Source organism: Natator depressus, chromosome 10 (genome assembly GCF_965152275.1).
Source record: "Natator depressus isolate rNatDep1 chromosome 10, rNatDep2.hap1, whole genome shotgun sequence".
Taxonomy (NCBI): domain Eukaryota; kingdom Metazoa; phylum Chordata; order Testudines; family Cheloniidae; genus Natator; species Natator depressus.
In genome coordinates, this window is record NC_134243.1 from 11,151,429 (window position 1) to 11,171,732 (window position 20,304).

Consider the following 20,304-nt stretch of genomic DNA (forward strand, 5'->3'; position numbering starts at 1 on the left):
CAGAAAAGGGCAGTGGAGAGGGTCTTCCAAGCTGCCTAGAGTGGCTATGTTCCACACAGTCAATCAGAAAGGAGCTGCAGGGAACAGCCAATCAGGGCCCAGCAGGCTAGTATAAGAAGAGCTGCAGGGCCAAAGTGAGATGAGTTCTTTTTTTCTTGCTGGAGCTATGTGGATGGTGTGCTGGTTCAGGGAGCTATAGGATGTCAGACAGAACAGTACTGGTAGAGGCTGGCAGGAGTGAGAAGGAGCTCTGGGCTGGCGGCAGGAACTCAGCTAGGACAAGGCCCTGAGATATAAGGGTGAAGAACATGCTGGGGCTGTGGAGAAGTGGCCCAGGGAATCAGCAGCTGGGGCAGCTTAGTTAAAGGGACACAGCAGACAGCTGCTTTCTTTAGGGTCCTTGGGCCTGGATCTGGAGTTGAGGGTGGGCCTAGGTCCCCCTCACCAACCACTGGGAAAGTGGCCTGGACTTTAATGCACGCCATAAAGGGAACTGAACTCTTTTAAAAAAGAAAAGGAGTACTTGTGGCACCTTAGAGACTAACCAATTTATTTGAGCTAAGCTCACTTCATTGGATGCATTCAGTGGAAAATACAGTGGGGAGATTTATATACATAGAGAACATGAAACAATGGGTGTTACCATACGCACTGTAACCAGAATGATCACTTATGGTAAGCTATTATCAGCAGGAGAGCGGCGGGGGGGACACCTTTTGTAGTGATAATCAAGGTGGGCCATTTCTAGCAGTTGACAAGAACATCTGTCAACTGCTGGAAATGGCCCACCTTGATTATCACTGTCAACTCTTCCCCCCCCCCCCCCCCCGGCTCAATACCAGGGCCAAGGCCATTTTAAAGACTGCTGGACTACTTAAGGGCCTGAGCCCAGGGAGGCCTACAGGAAAGAAAGTCCAACTGAGGGGTACTGGGATAGGCCCCCATCAGACCGGAAGGAGATTTTATTTCACATATAGACTATGTGTGACTCAGCTGGAGGGCTGAGGCCATGTCTACACTTACAAGCTTACAGCGGCACAGATGCACTGATACATTTCCTTACAAGCTAGGATCTTACCTAAAGTTTGGGTTCTAGTCACAGCACCATACTATAGCTATGATAAATGTTCCTTTGAAATGTCTTGAGCCTGGTCTACATACAGGGCTTACGCTGGTGCAACTGTTGGTTAGGGATTATTAATTTATTTTACAGAAATTGTTGTCCAACCCCCAGTGTGGATGCAGTTAAATGTATCAGAGTAACTTTTCTACCAGTACAGTTTATGCCCTTCCTGTATGGGACTAAGCTATAGTAGTATGACTGCGTCCACACTAGCAGAGTTGCAACCCTTTAATTATACCAGGGTCACGCCATCCACGCTGGGGAGGCGGTGAGATTGTACTGGTCTAGCCCTACTGGTATCGTTAAAAAGTGATGCAACTTATGTGTGGGCAAGTCCTTATTTGCTCCCCATTGTGCATTTTAAAGCTGTGTAATGCAGCGGGAACACACTGGTGGGTTTTAATTTGCTATTTAGAATTCAGAGAACATTCTCCACCCAATTAAACAATTGTATTCACTGGTCAAATGCAGGGCATAAATGAATACAGTTGTTCCATTAACCCATAGCTCTTAAAGGAAAATGTCATGTCATTTTGAAAGTGTCTCGTATATGTAATACAAACAGATCGCTGGTGAAGAATGTACATTTCTACAGGCATGCGTGACAGAATTACTTTTTAAAAGCCACCCACCTATGGGGAGGAAACTGGTTCAGCAGTTTCACTATGAAAAATTGCATTACAATTTATACAGGGGGAATCAGCAGTAACACCTTTGTTGTGGCCTTTGTCACTTGCTTTTGCGAACAGTGGCTTTGCATACTAAGAAATACAATTCTAACAGATTTCCAAGCCATACTCTGCAACAGGCTTCATCTCTGCAGACAGGGACATCTCAGTGCAGACCTGCTGGTTGCCAAAAATGCTTGTTTTCTTATGCTCTCTGTTGGTGGCTCTGCATGAGCCTTTAAAGGGACAAATCCTTTCTCCCAAGCTGTGCTGAAATTTGTTGAAAAAAGAAGTAACCCACAGAATTTCACATCCCCTCATAGATAATGCAATAGGACTTATACTGCAAGTGTTTAGAAAAAGCTCCTGTGAAATAAGCTTCAATCCAACTGCTCTGATGCATCTTTGATACTCAAAATGTGGATACAGCAGGCCCCAGCCTAAGTTACTCAAATTAAGAGCGGACAGCAATGGGGAATTTTGCTTATGGGCTGTATTGTGTGTATGGAGAAGTCTCCCTATGGCAGCAGCTAACATTCTCAGTTATAAAAGCTACAGTGCTTCCACAGTGCCCCCCCCCCAAAAGGAGGCAGTGTGGGCATTGCTGGATTCCCTCCACCATAACATGTGTTCCGAATGCTGATGAGCACGTGTTCCTGTTCACATACCCACAAAATCCCTTCCCTCCCTTCGCCCAGCATGAATGATGACTGTTGCCATCAGTACTGTGGATATACACAATTTAAGGGGCCCACTACCCCAACCTAGAAAAATGAAGTGCTAGAGAGCAAAACCCGCAGCGTTGTGGTGGTGTGTTCAGTGTGCATATTTCTGAACAAGCAGGTTATGTGCTCTGTAGGCCCTGCTGAAGATTCTACCTGAGCAGAACTGTGGTCTCTGCACTGGGGTTGAGAGTTCAGGGTCTGTTATGAACTTAGCAAGGCAGTCTCCTTGGGGAAAGCACTGTGATCACTGGTGCTCACGAGTGAAGGGCAACATAGACAAACTGCTTAAGTTCTCAACACCACAGCAGACTGGTTCTCAAACTGGGGGTTGGGACCCTCAGGGGGTCATGAGGTTATTAGAGGGGCATCAGTTTCAATTCCTCTCTCAGCTGGCTCTCTGCCCTTACAAGCACCTAGGACTGTGGGGAATGCACTAGTTGCTGGCTGTGTCATGGTGTTCATTCACAAGTCAGGCAGCTAAGGTTTTGGTTTAAACAAGATTTATAACGTCCCTAAGCACTAGCTGAATTTTTCTGCAGCAGGGAAAATAAGGTTTTCTTGGCTGCTCTTTACCTCCCTTGATCTCTCCACCCCCAGCCACTTTGCTGTCATGCTGCTGATTTTCACGCCGCTCAGCTCTTTTCCCCTCTTGTTGGATACATAATTCCAGTCTCAGCCTCCCAGCACTAATGCAAGTCTTGAAGAACAGAGGGCAGTGAACAGACACATGCAAGGAACAATAAAGGAGGGCGAAACAGAGCAGAAGAAATGGAAGCTGTGCAAAAGTCAGTATTGTTTTTAGTCAAATTGCTGAAGGTTGAGAGCTTTTCAGTACAATACTGTTTATGAAAGTTCCAAAATTAATCCTCCTGTCACCTCCACTTGCAGGCGGAAAGATGAATGAGATGCTACTTCCCACTGCACATGTAAGTAGCCCTCCCTGTCCCTCACTCCAAACCCTGTGTGTGTCTTTCTCTGGTGGCATATATATCATGCATTGGGTAAGGTGGCTTCAGACTACAAGCAGTCAGGGGCCTGAACTTAGCATCACCAGCACTTCTAGCTAAAGGTGACACACACTGAGGAAGCAAAGCAGGGAGAGTCCAGTGGTCTGGGAGGCAGGAGACCTGAGTTCTAGTCCTTAACCTTCCCCACCTGTAAAAGGTGGTAATTATACTCACCTTTCCCATTACCTAAAAAGTGTCACTGCTTGTGATCTAATAACTCTGCTCTCTTCCCCTTTTAAACAGCTCACAGAATGCCCTGCAAAGAGTGTGGTGCTAGCTTTGGATAATAATCCATTGAGCAGACATGGCTGCAGCGGTTGAGAAAAACAATCTACACTTCCTTAAATTAGCCAGACTCTTCTTCACTAACCCTCCCAGCTTCTGCAAGTGCCTGGCAGGGTAAGGATATGGCCATCTTGGTCTTATTTTTATTCTTTCTCTTTCTTCAGTCAGATACAGCCCAAGGTCAGACAGGCTTGTATATCCTCAAAGGCTGCTCCTTCCAGTTGCCATAAGAGAGCTGGAGCTTTTGTGTAGAAAGCTGTGTGCAGCGTGGCAGATAAGCTTATTGTCTGAATTCATTAAAGGGTATGCTGTAAACTTCCAACCTCAGCAGTTAAGTATTCAAACCTATGCCTAACCTCCCTGCATTGCTGCCAGTAAGCTGTTCAAAAAGACAGACTTTGAGATGCTGTTTCACTGGCTAGCACAGCTGTTGGCAGAAGGGAATGAATGAGATGGTATTTGAATTGAAACCCTCTCCTCTTGAGACACTGCAGCTGGACGAGAGCTTCAGTATCTTCCATTAGCCTAAAATGAATGGCGTGTTCTTTACCATACCTACTTGGCAAGGTTACTTTCACATCAGTGCTCAAGGGACTTAGGTACTGTTGCCATGGCTGTGCTGTTTCACTACAGAAGAGAGGTTTTAATACAGTGTTGCTTCTTGGGCTGCTGAAGTTGTAAACTACAAATCTCCCCCAAGCTGCTTTCAAAAAGCTGTCAAATTGCCCTCAGAAAGCAGCTCTGCCACGTTGGGTATGGCTGCTCAGTTTCTAATTGAGGAGGTTTGTTGACTTGGATGAGGCAAACCGAAGTCTGACACTGCCATTTTATTGAAAAGATCCAGCTGCCTTCTCCCACTGGGAGTCATTCCAGATTTTCTGAAATGGGGACTAGTGCACTCTGGAGGCTTAGAAACGGCAATTGCCCCCAGTGTCACTGAAATGCGAGTGTATTGCACCTAGCATCTCATCTTCTCCGTAGGAATCTGTGCAGGAAGAGGTCAGAAATTTTTTTGCCAATACAATTTTTAATTGATCTCCTGCCATAGTTACAGGAAACATTCAAAACACTGATGTCATGATGACTCTTCCCTAAATGTTCTCCTCTGCCTCTAGGCCCTTCGCTATAACAGAGAGTCTGATTTTAGAGTGGTAGTGTAGACAAAGCAAAAATGGATAGATCCCTTTTAAAGCCAGTCTACTTGAACTAGCTTTCAGCAAGTTTAACCAACCAGGCTCTAAAAAAGGGTTAATCAATTTCTTTACCTTGTTTACACCAGCACTTTACATCAGTTTTTAAAAAGTTGTGGTTTTGGGGGGTAATTTTCTTTATGACTTTATGTGAGGGTATATTAAAATGAAACAGATGCTTTTTCGGATGTTTAAAAAAAAGTTCGGGCAGTGACTACAGAGTCTGAATTCATATGGACCCTGTATTTAACAATCACTTGTTAAAATACGTTGTGTTATAGTTCCCTGCTGCACCTCTTAAATACTCTCTCATTCAAATTCCTTGCATTCTGGGCCACAGCTAGCAAGGACAACATGTCCCTAACAACTGTCTAACCCGTTTGACAGCCAGCCAGGTTGTCGTCCTCACTGTTCAGACCAGTCCAAGACAGAGTCCTCCTCCTGGGCCTTTCTATAACAGTTTCCCCTTTTGCAAGGCCTGGTTTCTACTCTTTGGTAGCAAATAACTTCTCTTGCAGCCAGATACCTGTTTGGCAGGTTCTTGCTCAGATAGGAAGCCATTCCACTGACTTTAATAGCAGTCAGCTTCATTCTCCTCCAAGGTCCCCACAGTGGCCAGGATGTCCTGCAAGAGGGACTGAGGGCTCTTCTCAATGTGGTCACTACTTCTGTTCAGAGACCTGTGCAGCTGTTCCAAGTCCACAGTTCTCAAAACCAGCAGCACACCGTTTGGGTCTTGGGAGCCAGCCTCATCAGCATCACCTCTGGGACAGGAACTCCATCTCCTCAGAGTCTCTTCTAACCAAGCAATGCCATGTGCTTCTGTAGACAAGCCTGCACTTGTCCCCTCCTTCTGGCTGCTCTGGTCACAGAGCTCAGCTTTCAAGGCAATGAGGATATTGCAGGCTTTCTGAGCCACTGGCCTGTCACAGTCACACAAAGCACCAAACAGGAACTCAAACAGTTTCACCTGGCAGAATATCTGCAGAGACTCACTCAGATGAGTGGAGCGGGTGGCAGAGGATAAGACAGCAGCATATGGGCATGCAGCAAGGCCAAGCCGTCCAAGCGTCTGGGCAGAGAAAACTTCAGCCAGTTCCAAACCACCAGCTTTGACTTCCCAGTCTAAGTCGGTGTTCACAGCTTGGAGCACACTGGAGACAAACTGCTCAGTGTCTTTCAGTACATGTGTGTGGCCTTCTCTCAGCCAGTCAATGAAAACACTGATCACAGCTCTTCTAGGGAAGCCCTCTGAGTCTGTTGATAAGATTTCTTGAAGTTGTGCTACAATGCTTTTCTAAGAGAAAGAAAAGAAATGGAAACTCTTGGCTAAGGAGTTCAAAACACTCCAGTTTCTCTCTAATGCTTCAGCATCTTAGTTAATGGCTGCAAAATCTCTTATTTGCTCATGGGAAGTGCTATTAGATTCTGCTGTGGGTTAAACAAGGGTTATCTTCCCCCTCCCTTACCTCTTTACCATTTCCATTTTCTATGCCAGGCTTCTTTGAGATGAGATGGGTAAGGAAGGACAGCTGTCCCATGGCTGTCACAGCACTTGCTCGCACGTAACTCTCTGGGTCCTCAAGAAGATCCTCTGTGAGCTTGGGCACCTCCGAAGAGAAGAGAACTTGCCTGAATCCCTCCTTCTCTGTAAATATACAGCAGTCCAAAAGAAAAAAAAAAAAAAAGGCTTCATTCCTCTATCCAGCCAAACGGCTTCCAATGCAAACAGCCCCTCATCTTACTAAGATGTCTGCTGCCTGCAGAATGAGTTGAGCTGCTATGGAGACCAGGCAACTGCTGATAAGAGCACAGTGCACCACCACAAGCTTTTTGAATTCCAGTCATACCCCAACCCCCCCCAGATTGTTAGAGCTCGGAAAATCTACTTGCCATTGGTGTGCATGCAAATGAACGTCTCCCTGGCAAGGGGGTATTTACTCTCAGCTTGCTGAATTTAGGCTCTCATTTTTAAATAAATGTCTAGCCCTGATGGTTTTGAAGAACCTACCCAACACATGCTGAATAACTGACAGTGCTAGTGAGGGGTCTGCAGGGCCCATGAAACAGGTGTGAGTGCTCAAGACCTAAAGCCAGAGGCTGTGTGCTGGGACAAGCAGCTGGGTTGTGCACTGGAGAGTTCCACTTTGGTTTGGGGACAGAAGTAGGGAAAAGAAATTCATTCTCTCCTCTCTGCCATCAAACAGGAACTGTGCTACTGTGGGGTTAACTACCCTGGCCTCAGAGCTGGGCCTCTGCCGTGTAAGGGGGGAATGGAGGGTGAATCTGCAGTGGGCAGAAAGCCCCTTCAGAGCTGGGTTCTGCACCATGCAGGTGTGTGCTCTTGTGCAAGCTCCCCAAATCCTTCCCCACTGCCTGCTCAGTGAAACCTTATCCATTCCACTGCCTCCCTACATATCTCATTGTCTCACTGCCTCCTAGTCAGATTCCTTAAAACTACTATATGTCTGGAACTTCAGGAGGACTCAGCACTTGGAGCCCAGTAGGATAAACCTACTGGATGACTTGTCAGGGTTTCTCATGGCATAGGTCACTCAAAAGTATTGGGTGGGTTTGTTTTTGCAAGTAGGTAAGTTTGCAGGCTAAGGTTTTTTTTGGGGGGGGGGGGGCGCGTTGGTAGTAAATGCTTGGATATGGTGATAAACCTCAAATCTTACCTCTCAGATGCTTAACCATCTGGGTGAGAAATTCCAGGGCGGAGTCCCGTACTTCCCAGTAGGGGCTGCACAAATGCTTCTGCAGCACCAGAAACAGATCTGCACATGGCAAGCAAGAGGTTTAGATCAACAGGAAAGGAACAAGTCAGTACAGTACAGACCCATTTACACGCGAATGCACCTAAAGCGTGGTAGCGCTGGGCCTCCCAGTGCTATTTAACACGTGGTACAGGAACTTGCTATGTAGCACTACAGATTCTCTCACTAACTTAGTGACACAGAAATCGACAGGAAGTATGGAGCGGAAACAGATTGTACGTCTTTACCGATATTGATAAAGACATATCACGCACACTTAGTCATTGTCACACTAGAGAGAGATAATATGTAGTAGTTATATAGTAATATATACACTACATTAGAAAATTTTAACCGTAGGCCTAATATAATGGCAGAGGGCAAGCGTCAGCGTTCCTACACTGTAGAAGAAAAGCTAGCTGCAATAGATCGCATAAATAGCGGAGAAACCCAGGCCAAAGTTTCAAAAGATATTGGGATTGCCGAGTCTACTCTCGGAGGATGGCTAAAAAACTAATCTAAACTGAACGGCTTTGTACAAAATATCGATTCTGCTGCGGGACTTAAGCAAAAACGTGCACTATTCAGCAAAACACACAATAGACAAAGCCACGTGCATGTGGTTTGCTCAGGAAAGGCTGAAAGGAATGCCGCTAAGTGGGCCAATTCTTCAAGCCCAAGCGACAAAATCTGGAAATTTAACGGGGGATGAACCATTCCAAGCCAACAAGGGGTTTATAAGTCGTTTTAAAAAGCATCATGGCATAGCACTGGTATCGATTTCTGGAGAAAGCTGATCAGCTGATGAATCGGCTGTGAACGCATTTCATCTGCAGCGAATGACAGACTTCATAAGAAAAAAAATGCGATCCAGAAAGAGCAGAAAATAATGGCTTTTTTTCTAAGTGAATCAGACACTTTTTTCAGCATGGCCCCCTTAACCTGTGGTCATGACGGCTTGACTCCTGACATCTGCGCATACACGGGTCTGTACTGGAGTAGCAATTTTTTTTTGTTAAACATTAGCATCCTTTAAATTATCATATGCAACATCTTTTACTGCTTCCTTCAGAGATCCCTAGCACATCTTACTGGACACTGCTCCAACAGTTGTGTTATATGTAAGTATATGTGCACCTAATATAGGGATTGTGAAAGAGGCAGAGTAACAATTCTATAAGAGCTACTTCTCTGTTGAAACTATTTGTCCAATACTGCCGTAATACTTTGCCATTAGTTGGATTTTACCCCAACAGTTTCCTTACCTCGGAGAAACTGCTCAATCTGTTCCCAGCGATCCCTGGAGCTGGGTGCTTCTGACAAACTCACCAGCCATTTGAATGTTGCTTGAAATGATTTCTTCAGAACCTAGAACACGACAAACAATCAGAGTGAGGTTGCCCTTCTAATATTTACTTCATGAGGAGGCTTTTTTTTTTTTGCGCACTTACACTGGATAATATTTGCTTAGTCTTCTCAATTGCAGCCAAACTGCTAGGGATAACAACCCAGCATCCTTTGTTATCAAGAACTAGGCTGCTGGTAAACATTGCCTAGATCAAGAATCCAATGGTGCCTGCTTGTTTTCCTAGCAGGCTCCTGGAACGTGTCTACTCTTAATACCAGCTTCTAATTTTCCAGAGTCTCGACCAGCGGACTCAGTCATCAGCATCTCAGTCTCAGCATCACCAGAGTCTCAGTCATCTCAGCAATGCAATAATGTAATACCAAAAACACTGGCAAACCCAGCACCAAGTACTAGAAACCCCAAGACTGAGGGAAGTACTCTTGAGTACAATCACTACTGTTTCCTTTCAAGGATATTCAACACAGTCAGTTGTATAATCACTTAATCACATTTCTTGAGCCACTTCCTCTGTCACTCAGAGCTGAGACAGGGGCCTCTTAAGATGTTCCAGTACAGTTGTTTGTGGTGTCAAACGGTTTCTCAGAACTGCATCCTAAGGAGACTAGAATTACTGTTTTAGTAGGCTCACTTCTGTGATTTGTTTTCTGTACTTACGGTAGGACTGGTATCTGGACTCTTCAGGTATGCAAGGAGGATGTCAGATACACTTCCCATGAATACACTGTGGCCTGAAACACAGGAAAAGTGATAGCCAACGATCAATACTAATCAGAAAAAAAAAAACGAATCAACTCTTGAAATACCAATATAATTTATTATAGAACTATTTGTAGGGGAGAAAACCAAGTGTAACCACTAAACAGCAAAATACATTGTATCTGAAAGCAGGGGAGAAGAGAAATGGCCTACCTATAAAAACTGCTTTCATCACTAATTGCTCTAACTTATCAACAGTAATGAAAATTCATTGGTGAAGTTGATGTATGGTCTGAAGCCCAGAACTGAACAAACTTGGGAACTGGATTGTTCTTATACTTCAAAATGGTGAACCCAGACCCAGAGGCTGAGAGGGGAAATGGGTACAGGACACTTTGCTCTGCTACAAATCCAGAATGGCTACAAGTTCCAGAAATAAGTAAATACACTGAAGCATAAAACGTGGAAAACACTCACTTTTCCAGTGAGAGAGCGCTCCCAGGATGTCAAATGCTGACCGCTGAACTCTGAAGCAGCCAATCAGGATTCTACTGATCTTGGTTCCCAGACAGGTTGCTGGAGTCGCAAGGCCAATACAGAATTGCAATATTGTCACTACAGACTGTAGCAAAGGTATATGGGGCAAATCCACGGGCAAGCAGGTCTGAGAGAGAAAGCAGATAAGTTTCTAGCAAATACCTCATGCATGTGTTTGTATATGTAGTGTACATATTTTTATATTACAAGAGAAGTTGGAGAGGATGGGCAGAAACCTGTTTCATTCTAATGTGGTATCATCCCTATGGTATCACAAGTCTGATGGAGGGAACCTGTTCATAACTCACACCCCAAAAAGCTATTGCATAAATGATGGAGGTTACTGTTAGTACTAGAGAAAGCAGTTTAACAGGGTTTACAATAGGTGAGACGTCAGAATCTGAGAGGAAACTTATGAATAAAAATTTCTGCAGTGCTAGATGGCAAACTTGGTATGGGTGAGTGAAAGAGGAAAGAAGATCATCTCTCTGCCATCACTGACTTGTGGTGGACAGTAGCCTCAAATCCACTATTATAGTTGCAATGCATAAGCCAAGTGCAGCCTTCTTTTAAAGCTTAAATATGCCTGTTCTGTGAGTGAGGTAAAAGCAAGATAGGAGACGAGGGTAGCAGATTTCTTCTTTGACTAGATATGGCACCAATGGAAAGTCCCCACTGCCAACCTTTCTCCGTGTTCCATTTGGTTGCAGGCCCTATTGTGAAAATCTCTCTTAATGAAATCTTTCAAGTAACCCATTCCTTCCCCAGGTATCCCTCTCCCCAGACCATTACCAGGTACTGCAGCTCCTCCAGATGAGCCAACGTCTGACACAGGAGACTAGCACAAGAGGATCTGCAGGACAGAAGACTTTCAACAGTAGCAGGATCATTCACAGACCTATTCAGCAAACCTGGAGATGGAAAGGAGGAGAGAACTGAGGTTAGTAGAGGACAGCAATGGGTTTGAAATAGAGATGGCAAAAGAGTTTTAAGTAAAGGAAGGAATGGATTTAGTGCCATCTTTCACTGAAAAATAAGACCCCTCCCTCAGCAGGATACTGTACACTCTGGCAGCTATATCACAAACACTGCTTCTTGACTTTAGTCTCGCTCTCACACAACAGTTGTTACTTCAATTGTTCACGCTCTCCCCCCCATTAAAGATACAACTCATACCCCCATTCCTTCTGAATACAGTCTTGTCCTTTAAAGGCAGATTGGTTGTTTATCCTTCACTTGTCTATAACTATTATACCTGGGTATTCCAAGGGTTGGGAGGCTGCTTTCAGAACACAGTCCATTGGTTGAAGCAGAACACTCAGAGCTTGGATCCTTACTGCCTGTGGGCTTCAAAAGGAAGAAGTAGCAGTGAACAGACAACACTTCATTCTCCCTGAGTATCTGCCCCCAAATTCTGATTAGTTAATAAATAACAATTCACGAGAGTAGATTTTCAGCCTTAAATCAGGCTGGGGCTGGTGGGAGAGTAACACGTTGCTATGTGGGGATTCAAGCTCTGTCCCAAGCTTCCTGCGCTAAGCCAGGAGAGGAAGGAGAAAAGTCCTTGTGGTTTTCAAACAACCTCACTGCAGTAAAGCTAACTGGTTTTGGTGTGAAATTTTCCAAGGGAGAAGGGGACCGTAAAGGGACAGAATCCTGAGTGATCTTCTTCCCATCGACACAACGTTACATACTCAGCGTGTAGGCATTACTTAACCTGCAACATTGGATCATGTGCACCCAGTAACACTCTCCTATTTACAGTAACCTAAATTAACTGCTCCTCACATTGCTGGTTTAGGTAGAAGTCCCAAGAGCAACTATGGTGATTTCTGCTGGCAAGCAGTGAGTGTACTTCTATTAGACAGCATATGTGAAGGGGAAGGAAATAGAGGGAAGTGTTGTTTGACTTGCACTCAAGATAATGCCTACTCTGAACATTAACTTTGGCACTAGAGAGCAAAAACAAAAAAGTTTGCTATTCCGAACCTAGAGGCTGGCTGACTATAGGTGGGATTTGAAAGCATGTACAGGGCATTTGTTTCTCCTGTTCCTCATGTTTGGAACTGGACTGTCAGACCATCAGCATCTGCAGCTCCTGGACACACTTTTCTGTGCCAACCTTACAAGGGCAGTGAGTTGCACCACAAAGTTTCCCTCCTCATACAGAAGAACACTGACAATCAGAAAGGAACTTGACAACTTATGAAAAAAGATTTGCAGAATAATATTCCAAGATTATAAGAAAGCTTTTTAAAGTTTGATACCAACAATTCATACCATTCCTGAAGCTTCAGTACTCCCACTGCCAAATGACCAACCTGAGCTGGGTTTAAGTGCTCCAGAGCACATGTCACTGATGTCCACAGGCTACATTCAGGGCAGCTAAACACAGGAGACCTGAAAGAAAGAAGCGTTAACATATTTTTGTGTACATACCTTGGAAAAGACCACCACATATCTTGTAACATTTTGGACAGTATTGCATGAATCCAAGTTCCAAAGACGTCTTTACCTTGTCATGCTAAGGAAAAGGTCCACCAGTGAGTGCCCGGCATGGACTGGCTCCTCCTCCAAGAGATATACAATTGGCTCTGATAGTTGTGACCAAAGTACTTCAGTCCACAGATCATGACAGCATCCAAACACACTAGTTAGCAGCTTCAAGGATTGGTTGATACGAGAGGCAGAGTTGGATTTAAGGGACTCTTCAATGTGCACTACAAGCTTTTGAGCACATACTGGCCAATCACAGTCCTTTATACTTACAAGTTTAGTCTGGAATGATTGTAGAGAGAAGATGAGTATGTGCACTAAAAGCTGATTGGCAGCTGAAGCCACAAACAGGCTGGGGTCTCCCTGCAGAGTGAAGATCACATCTATGGCTCCTATGTCAAAGGACAAACAACAACAACAACGCCATGACACTTAAAGAAACAAGAGTTTTGTTGTAAGCTGGAGACTTCATTGCAATCCAATCACGTGTCATCCTACTTCTGAGTACCTCACACAAATTAAAATGTAAAGTTAAAATGAAAACACAAACTTAATGTTACATATGAACAGACTTAAAAAAATCAGTCTATCCATCATTGGCCATAGGGGGGAAAAAAGGAAAAAAATGACAATGGCTGGCATTGTAAAATGTCTGTTTTCCCAACTGTAAGATTATAGGGGCTGTGATAGGCAGCTTATGATCTCCCGCCGACATAGTGCTGGGCACACTACCACTTATGCCAGCCAAATTTATGTCATTCAGGACGTGTTTAAACTGTGGTTTAAAGAGAACGAATAGGGTGTGAATAGAATCTTCAGGGTGCGGGAGCGGACAGCTGGAGGAGGCTGTTAGATTGACCTGAGTTAAGATGATCTGTATATGTTAACTAGGTATCAAATAAAGACTGTCAAGTTACTACCCATTAATTAAGACTAGTGGATTACTTGAATTTAAAAACACAAATAGGACTGCTCACATTGAGTAAAATCTGCAAGCCCAATTAAAAATCTGTGGCAATGAAACCTGGGTTAATTTCCCTAGAGTACAATAATCCTGAACTATTTCTAATAGACTGCAAATAAGAATTTTGGTGGCTTTCCAATGCGCTATTTTTACCTTGCCTATTGGGTAAGTGTGTGTTTCTCCCTCCAACATGGATGCTATTTATTTTTTTTATATTGAGGAACCTTAATACATATGTAAGTGTAACAAAAATAAAGCAATACAATTAACTTTTACAACAGCTTAAGTCCCTTCTGTCGTTTCCTCATTTTATTTTTCTCGAAGTAAAATAATGACATCTAAACATAATATCCTAGGATGATTCTGCTCATTTAACACTTAAGTGACAGATTACAATAGCCAAGGCACACTTAAGGATTTAAGACGTTAAAGAATACTGGCAAGAAACAGCGCTCACCACAGCTGCGCAAAAAATGGAGGGCGCTCTGGTGCTGCACCATGCTGTGCACACCCTGGATCCAGCCGCTTCGCACAGATGCCTCTTCCCACAGAGCAGTGCTGAGAGGCCCCACCTCTCCAAAGAGACTGATCAACAGCTCCCTCTGCTGAGTCAAGAGGAGAGAACACAAGTAAACTATGCAGCAAGCAGAGTTTTGGGGGCTTGTAGGTTAGTTGTGTAAATCAATTTGATAATAGCTACTGCAGTGAAACCCTACCTAATTAAAACACTTAATAAAAGGTGCTATGCAAAGGGAAAACACTTGTCACATGCTTAACCCAGGAGTGAGAGAAATGTTAACCATCTGAATGAGATTTTTAGAACTTTAGGAAAAATTCTAAGGCTATGACAGCCCCATGAAGTTGTTTCCTAGCCAGGTGTTCTCTTCCCTGTAGGCCTCTATCAGACTTTAGAGCATACTTTAAATTCATATGCCATCATACAAAACAAGGGAATTTAAAAAATTTATTTCCTTCATATTTGAGGCACACTGAGACTGCCGAGTCCCTACCCTATCCTACCCACAGGAAAAACTATGTTCCATTATTGCAATTTAAATTAAAAGGATCTTTCTCGGGAGGTACTATTATCCAGCCACTGCAGTAGGATGCTGTTAGAAAGCCACACACAACAACACACTTTAAAGATGAAAAAAATGATTAGGGGACTAGAACACATGAGTTATGAGGAGAGGCTGAGGGAACTGGGGATGTTTAGTCTACGGAAGAGAAGAATGAGGGGGAATTTGATAGCTGCTTTCAACTACCTGAAAGGGGGTTCCAAAGAGGATGGCTCTAGACTGTTCTCAGTGGTAGCAGATGACAGAACAAGGAGTAATGGTCTCAAGTTGCAGTGGCGGAGATTTAGGTTGGATATTAGGAAAAACTTTTTCACTAGGAGGATGGTGAAACACTGGAATGTGTTACCTAGGGAGGTGGTGGAATCTCCTTCCTTAGAAGTTTTTAAGGTCAGGCTTGACAAAGCCCTGGCTAGGATGATTTAATTGGGGATCGGTCCTGCTTTGAGCAGGGGTTGGACTAGATGACCACCTGAGGTCCCTTCCAACCCTGATATTCTATGAAAAACACGACATAAATTATTATTATTATTGTGTGCTATTATTCGAAGTACATCATATGGCAGAGACAAGAAAGTGGTGACTGCATTAAGTCAGAATTCCCATGGTTTAGTGGGTTTGTAAGTCTGGCTTAATATATTAATGTTTGCTGATCATTTTGGCATGTACTAGCTCCTTTGTCTGAAGCATGTATACTCTAAGATAAAGTTCTCACAAATTAACCCCCTGCCCAAAACATGTTTAGATCACTGTTAATGTAGTGTAAATTGAAGGAGAGATACTGGTGTATACCATGGCTTTAAGTGGTTTATTTTCCTCCTTCCACAATGCACCCAGTTTGAGAAAAGCATCCTGGAGCCTGGTTAGTCTGACCTCTTGTATATCACAGACCACTAAATTTCACCCTGTTACCCCTGTATTAAGCCCAATAACTTGTGTCTGGCTAAAGCCTATCTTCCAGAAAGGCATCCAGTTTTGATCTGAAGTCATCAAGAGATTGAGAGTTCATTACTTCCCCTACTCTGTAGTTTGCTCCAGTTGTTAACAGAGTGTGATTAAATGTATGTCTAATTTAATCTATTTTGGTTCAGTTTCCAGCCATTGGTTCTTGTTATGCATTTCTCTGCTAGATTAAAGAGCCCTTTAGTACACAGTTCTTTCTTCCAGTGACAGCACTTAAATATTGTAATCAAGTCACCCTCAGACTTCTTTTTGATAAGCTAAAGAGACTGAACTCTTTCAGTCTCTAACTGTAAAGCATTTTCTCCTGTTCTTTGAATAATTTTTGCGGTTCTCTTCTATGCCCTCTTAATTTTTAAACCACTTTTTAAAAAATGTGGACACCAGGACTGGATGTAGTATTCTAGTATTTGTCTCACTAAGACTGTATAGAGGGGTAAAATCACCTCCTTACTTCCCTATTTATACAGCCCTGGATCACATTAGTCCTTTTGCTACAGCATCACACTGGGAGCTCATGTTCAGTTGCTTGTCCTTTCAGCCCTAAATCCTTTTCAGAGTCACTGCTTTACAAGATACAGCCTCCCCATTCTGTAGATATGGCTTGCATTCCTTGTCCCCAGCTGTATTAAAACCCATTTTGTCTTAATGAATGGGTTACCACCACTCCACCTATCTTTGCCACTTGTAAGTATGACCAGCAATTTTTTATATTTACTTCCAGATCACTGAAAGCATTGAACAGTATCAGATCTAGTACAGATCCCTGTGGAACTCTACTAGAAACACTCCCATGTGATGATGCCCCCATTGAAAACTACTTTTTGAGATCTGTCAGTTAGCTAGTAAATCCATTTAGTGTGCGCCTTTTTATATGGTATAGTGCTAATTTGTAAACAACGTCATGTGGTAGAAGTCAAATGCCTTAAAGTCTAAGTATATTACATCTACACAGTTACCTTGTCAACCAGACTTTTAATTGCAGAAGAATTAAATCAGATTCATTTAACAAGACCTGTTTTCCATAAAACTAGGTTGACTTATACTAGTTATATTCCTAACTTTTGATTTTTTTATCAAATTCCATTATTAGCTTTTCCATTATTTTGCCTTGAATTCAGGTCAGCTTAACTAGCCTAATGCTACCCAGGTCATTCCACTTGCTTTTTTTTTTTTTTTTTTAAAGCACTCTTCCAATCTTTTGGATTTTCCCACTATTCCAAGATTTATGAAAATCAATACCAACATGTCACAGATCTGCTCAGCCAACACTTTTAGGACTCTGCAGGCAAGTTATTTAGGCCTGCAGATTTAAAAATGTGTATGCCTTGTAGATGTTGTCTAACATCCTCCTCAGTTGCTAATCATCTGGAAAGTACTTCATCTTCATATGATACGAGTACATAATGCTGCTTCTTTCCAAATACATAACAGAAATATTTATTGAACACTTCTGCCTTTTGTGCATCATTAAAAATTTTACCATCTCATCTAGAAATGGGCCTATACCATTGCTCGGATATCTTTTGTTCCTAATATACTTTAAAAATATATACTTCCTCCTTATTGTTCTTAGCCCTGCCAGCCATTGAGTTTCCTCTAAAGTCTTTAGCTTCTCTTATCAATTTCCTACACTTTGTAACTTTTCATTTATATTGGTTACTATTTCCCCTTTTTTAATATATTGCCTTTTTATTTCTAATTGCTTCCTTTACTTCACCACTGAAGCAGTATAGGCTTTTAGACAAAGTTGTCCTCTTTCTTGAATGAGGAATCATGGTTTTCTGGCCATCTTAAACTCTTCTTAAAAAGATTTCCCAATTTTCATTCACATTTTTCTGTCTAAGTTTTCCTCCCAGTCAATTTTGCTCAATTTTTCTCAGCCTTGGAAAAATATATTTATGGACTTCCTCAAAAGAGCCATCACTGGTTAGGGTTGTCTGTAAGCAAGCCATGATCACTGGTCTATAGGCAACCACCAACTTTCAGTGAGTGATTAATTCATTTTTATCCATCATCCTGAGGTCCAAAATAGTGAGCTCACGAGGGATGCAATACTTTGTGCTAAAAGGTCATGTGTAATTTTTATAAGTGTGTTTTGGTAGCATATTGTAAAGCAGAGTTCTGACACTAAGCCATGTAAATTAACTGATTAATTTTGAATGATGGGATAACACCAGAATTTAGGAAATGCGAAGTTAAAACCCACTTAAGATAGTACCTGCATAGGAGCATGCACACACAACTCTTTGAAAACAGTTTACATATTGTCACATGCCTCAAAAGAGGCTAACAAATGTGAGACGGTCATTCTGTATCAGTTTTGGGGCTGAGACGTGTAATTTATCTTCCCCTCTCCCGAGCATTTGACAGCTATGTTCTGCATACATACCCTGTTACATGCAAGGATGAGCAAGTAGCAGCTTTTATTGCCTTCTGTCTGCTCTGACAATACCATAGAGTGAATCTAACATCAGAAATCAATGTTTGAATGACTTCAGGACTGGAATGTTCTTACTAGAAAATAACCCTACATAACTATGGTTGTGTTTTACTCAGGTGAGGTCGACAAAAGCTGAGCAGTGGAAGTGTGTCTGTGATTAGTTGCTTAAGCCTTAAACTTACCTGTAAATACTGGAAGCAGCTTTCAGAGGCTGCGAATATCCCTGTTAATCTCAGAATAAAGGAAAGAGTGCTAGAACTTGGATCCTTCAGTTTCAGCACACAAGTGATGAGCTCTGTCAAGCAGGGATTCTCCTGTAACAGCAGCAGGCTAGATTCTGGGGAAGAAATATCCATGGAAGGTGGAGCAACAATTGACTATCATTTCTAGGACATCTCTTTATTTTGTATTCCAGTTCTAGCAGGTTCAACTAAAAGCCAACAAGAGCGAAGCGCACCCACTTAGTTGTCAGTTGGACAAGGATTCAGAAGCGTTTAAAGCACCAGCCCTTTTACAGACCTTAATAAATACGTTATTAGAGCAAGAATCTCAGCCACTTACAAGAAGTGAAACAAAACTTCACTTGTAAAGCTTTTGGGTGTTCTCGTTACAGTATGAAAGTGTCCAGAAAGCACCCTCTATATTGAGGGAAGCTTCTATCACCTTCAGACAACCTACTATTTTATTTAAAGCCAACAGGTACAATCAAGTAGTATGTACAATATTAACTCTCCTTAAACAAAATCTGTGATGATCCCTCTGACTGCCAAGACGCATAGGCCAAATCCAGAGAGCCAAAATTACCTGTTTCAGTCAGGGTCTTAAACCAGTCCAGAAATTTCTCAAGAAAAGTGTCATCTGCAAGAAGTTGCCTTGAGTCTGCTAGAACTGCACAAACAGAAGGCAGGAGCTGAGAACATTCCCTGTCCATAGTGTGTCTGGTTTTCTTCTGGTAAAAGAATGTGAGAAACAAACTCAGTGGAAGTGCATCTCCATAACAAGGCAACACTGAAAGTCAAGTAAGGAAGTACAAGGTAGACACACTTCGCTGTAAAAATCTAAGAGTGCTTTGCATCCGATGAAGTGAGCTGTAGCTCACGAAAGCTTATCCTCAAATAAATTTGTTAGTCTCTAAGGTGCCCCAAGTCCTCCTTTTGTTTTATCTGAAAACCTGCAACTGAATCTGATCAGCAGAATTTATTCTGCTGCTTTCAGCCTCAAAGTGCTTTACAAACATTGAATCAGGCTTTCTATTTGACTCACGCTCTTTCAGGAGCCAGGCTAATGTAAGGATACAGGCCCCGAGCCTCAAAGGGATCCCAAATAAATACCGCTGAGGACCCGGGGCACAGACCCTTTCAGCTCTCAGTGAGCGGGCTGAGCCCTCTACCCACCCTTGATCCGCGGGCTCCCGGCCTCGCTGTCCGCGCTCTCGCTCCAGGCACAGGGGGAGAGGAAACCTGCCGCCCCAGGGCTCCCGCCACATCCAGGGGGCGGCCAGCACCACCCCGCCCGGCGCGTCACCGGGCCCCGCTCCCCCTGCAGCACGGGGGAGCGCCCGGCCCACCCCCACTTGCCCGCTGCGGGAGCGGCCAGGTCTCCTCCCGCCAGCACCCGGGCTGACGGATCCTGGAGCCGGGCCGCGGCACCCACCTCAGCCCCGACAGCGCCGGCTTCCCCGCGTCAGACCGGCCGCCAACCACGCCTCCCACCTACTGCCGTAAAACAGCGCAGACGCGGAATAGCCAAGGGGTGGAGCTACGAGACCATGGGGGCGGGGCTTGGAGGACAGCTTAAGGGGGCTTCTGGGGTTAAACTTATACCCACAGCGGGGGCCTGGGCTGGGCTGGACTGGACTCCGGTGGCATTTCTATGCACAAACGTGCACTGGTGTTAACTAAAGTGATGCAGACGCAGACCCCTGTGTGGACACGCTTTACTGGTTTGAGAGTGATCATAGCAATTTTGCATCAGTAGCAGCAAGCTATGTTGCTCTGTGAGGTTTAAAT

General features: G+C 43.6%; 2 protein-coding genes across 3 annotated transcripts in view; one reads left to right on the forward strand and one right to left on the reverse strand.

Moving 5' to 3' along the window:
• The window catches only part of IQCE (IQ motif containing E), an 81,195-nt gene that overhangs the window by 15,043 nt on the left and 45,848 nt on the right, over positions 1–20,304 (forward strand). Inside the window, exons 2-3 of one of the 2 annotated variants that reach the window (XM_074965186.1) lie at positions 3,767–3,922; positions 11,125–11,296. The gene's annotated coding sequence lies outside the window, so the exon portion shown is untranslated. The remainder of the gene's footprint in view (positions 1–3,766; positions 3,923–11,124; positions 11,297–20,304) is intronic. The other variant, XM_074965187.1, reaches the window with a different exon arrangement.
• BRAT1 (BRCA1 associated ATM activator 1) lies at positions 831–20,009 on the reverse strand. The gene is made up of 14 exons (XM_074965181.1): positions 19,949–20,009; positions 19,100–19,244; positions 18,478–18,632; positions 14,274–14,421; positions 12,872–13,244; positions 12,637–12,756; positions 11,612–11,703; positions 11,149–11,267; positions 10,297–10,483; positions 9,778–9,851; positions 9,020–9,122; positions 7,677–7,775; positions 6,468–6,646; positions 831–6,295 (listed from the first exon to the last, which is right to left on the reverse strand). The coding sequence occupies exons 2-14, from the start codon at positions 19,224–19,226 to the stop codon at positions 5,570–5,572; spliced, it is 2,502 nt and encodes an 833-aa protein (XP_074821282.1). The 5' UTR covers positions 19,227–19,244; positions 19,949–20,009; the 3' UTR covers positions 831–5,569.

What these genes read in the sequence shown, in the direction of transcription:
- BRAT1 (XM_074965181.1), bottom strand. Translation starts at nt 19,226, where the DNA reads ATGGACAGGGAATGTTCTCAGCTCCTGCCTTCTGTTTGTGCAGTTCTA. An exon ending in GCTGCTTCCAGTATTTACAG is followed by an intron (nt 14,422 to 18,477) that starts GTAAGTTTAAGG and finishes CTCTTGACTCAG; the next exon opens with CAGAGGGAGCTGTTGATCAG. An exon ending in TGGAGGAGCTGCAGTACCTG is followed by an intron (nt 10,484 to 11,148) that starts GTAATGGTCTGG and finishes TTTCTCTCTCAG; the next exon opens with ACCTGCTTGCCCGTGGATTT.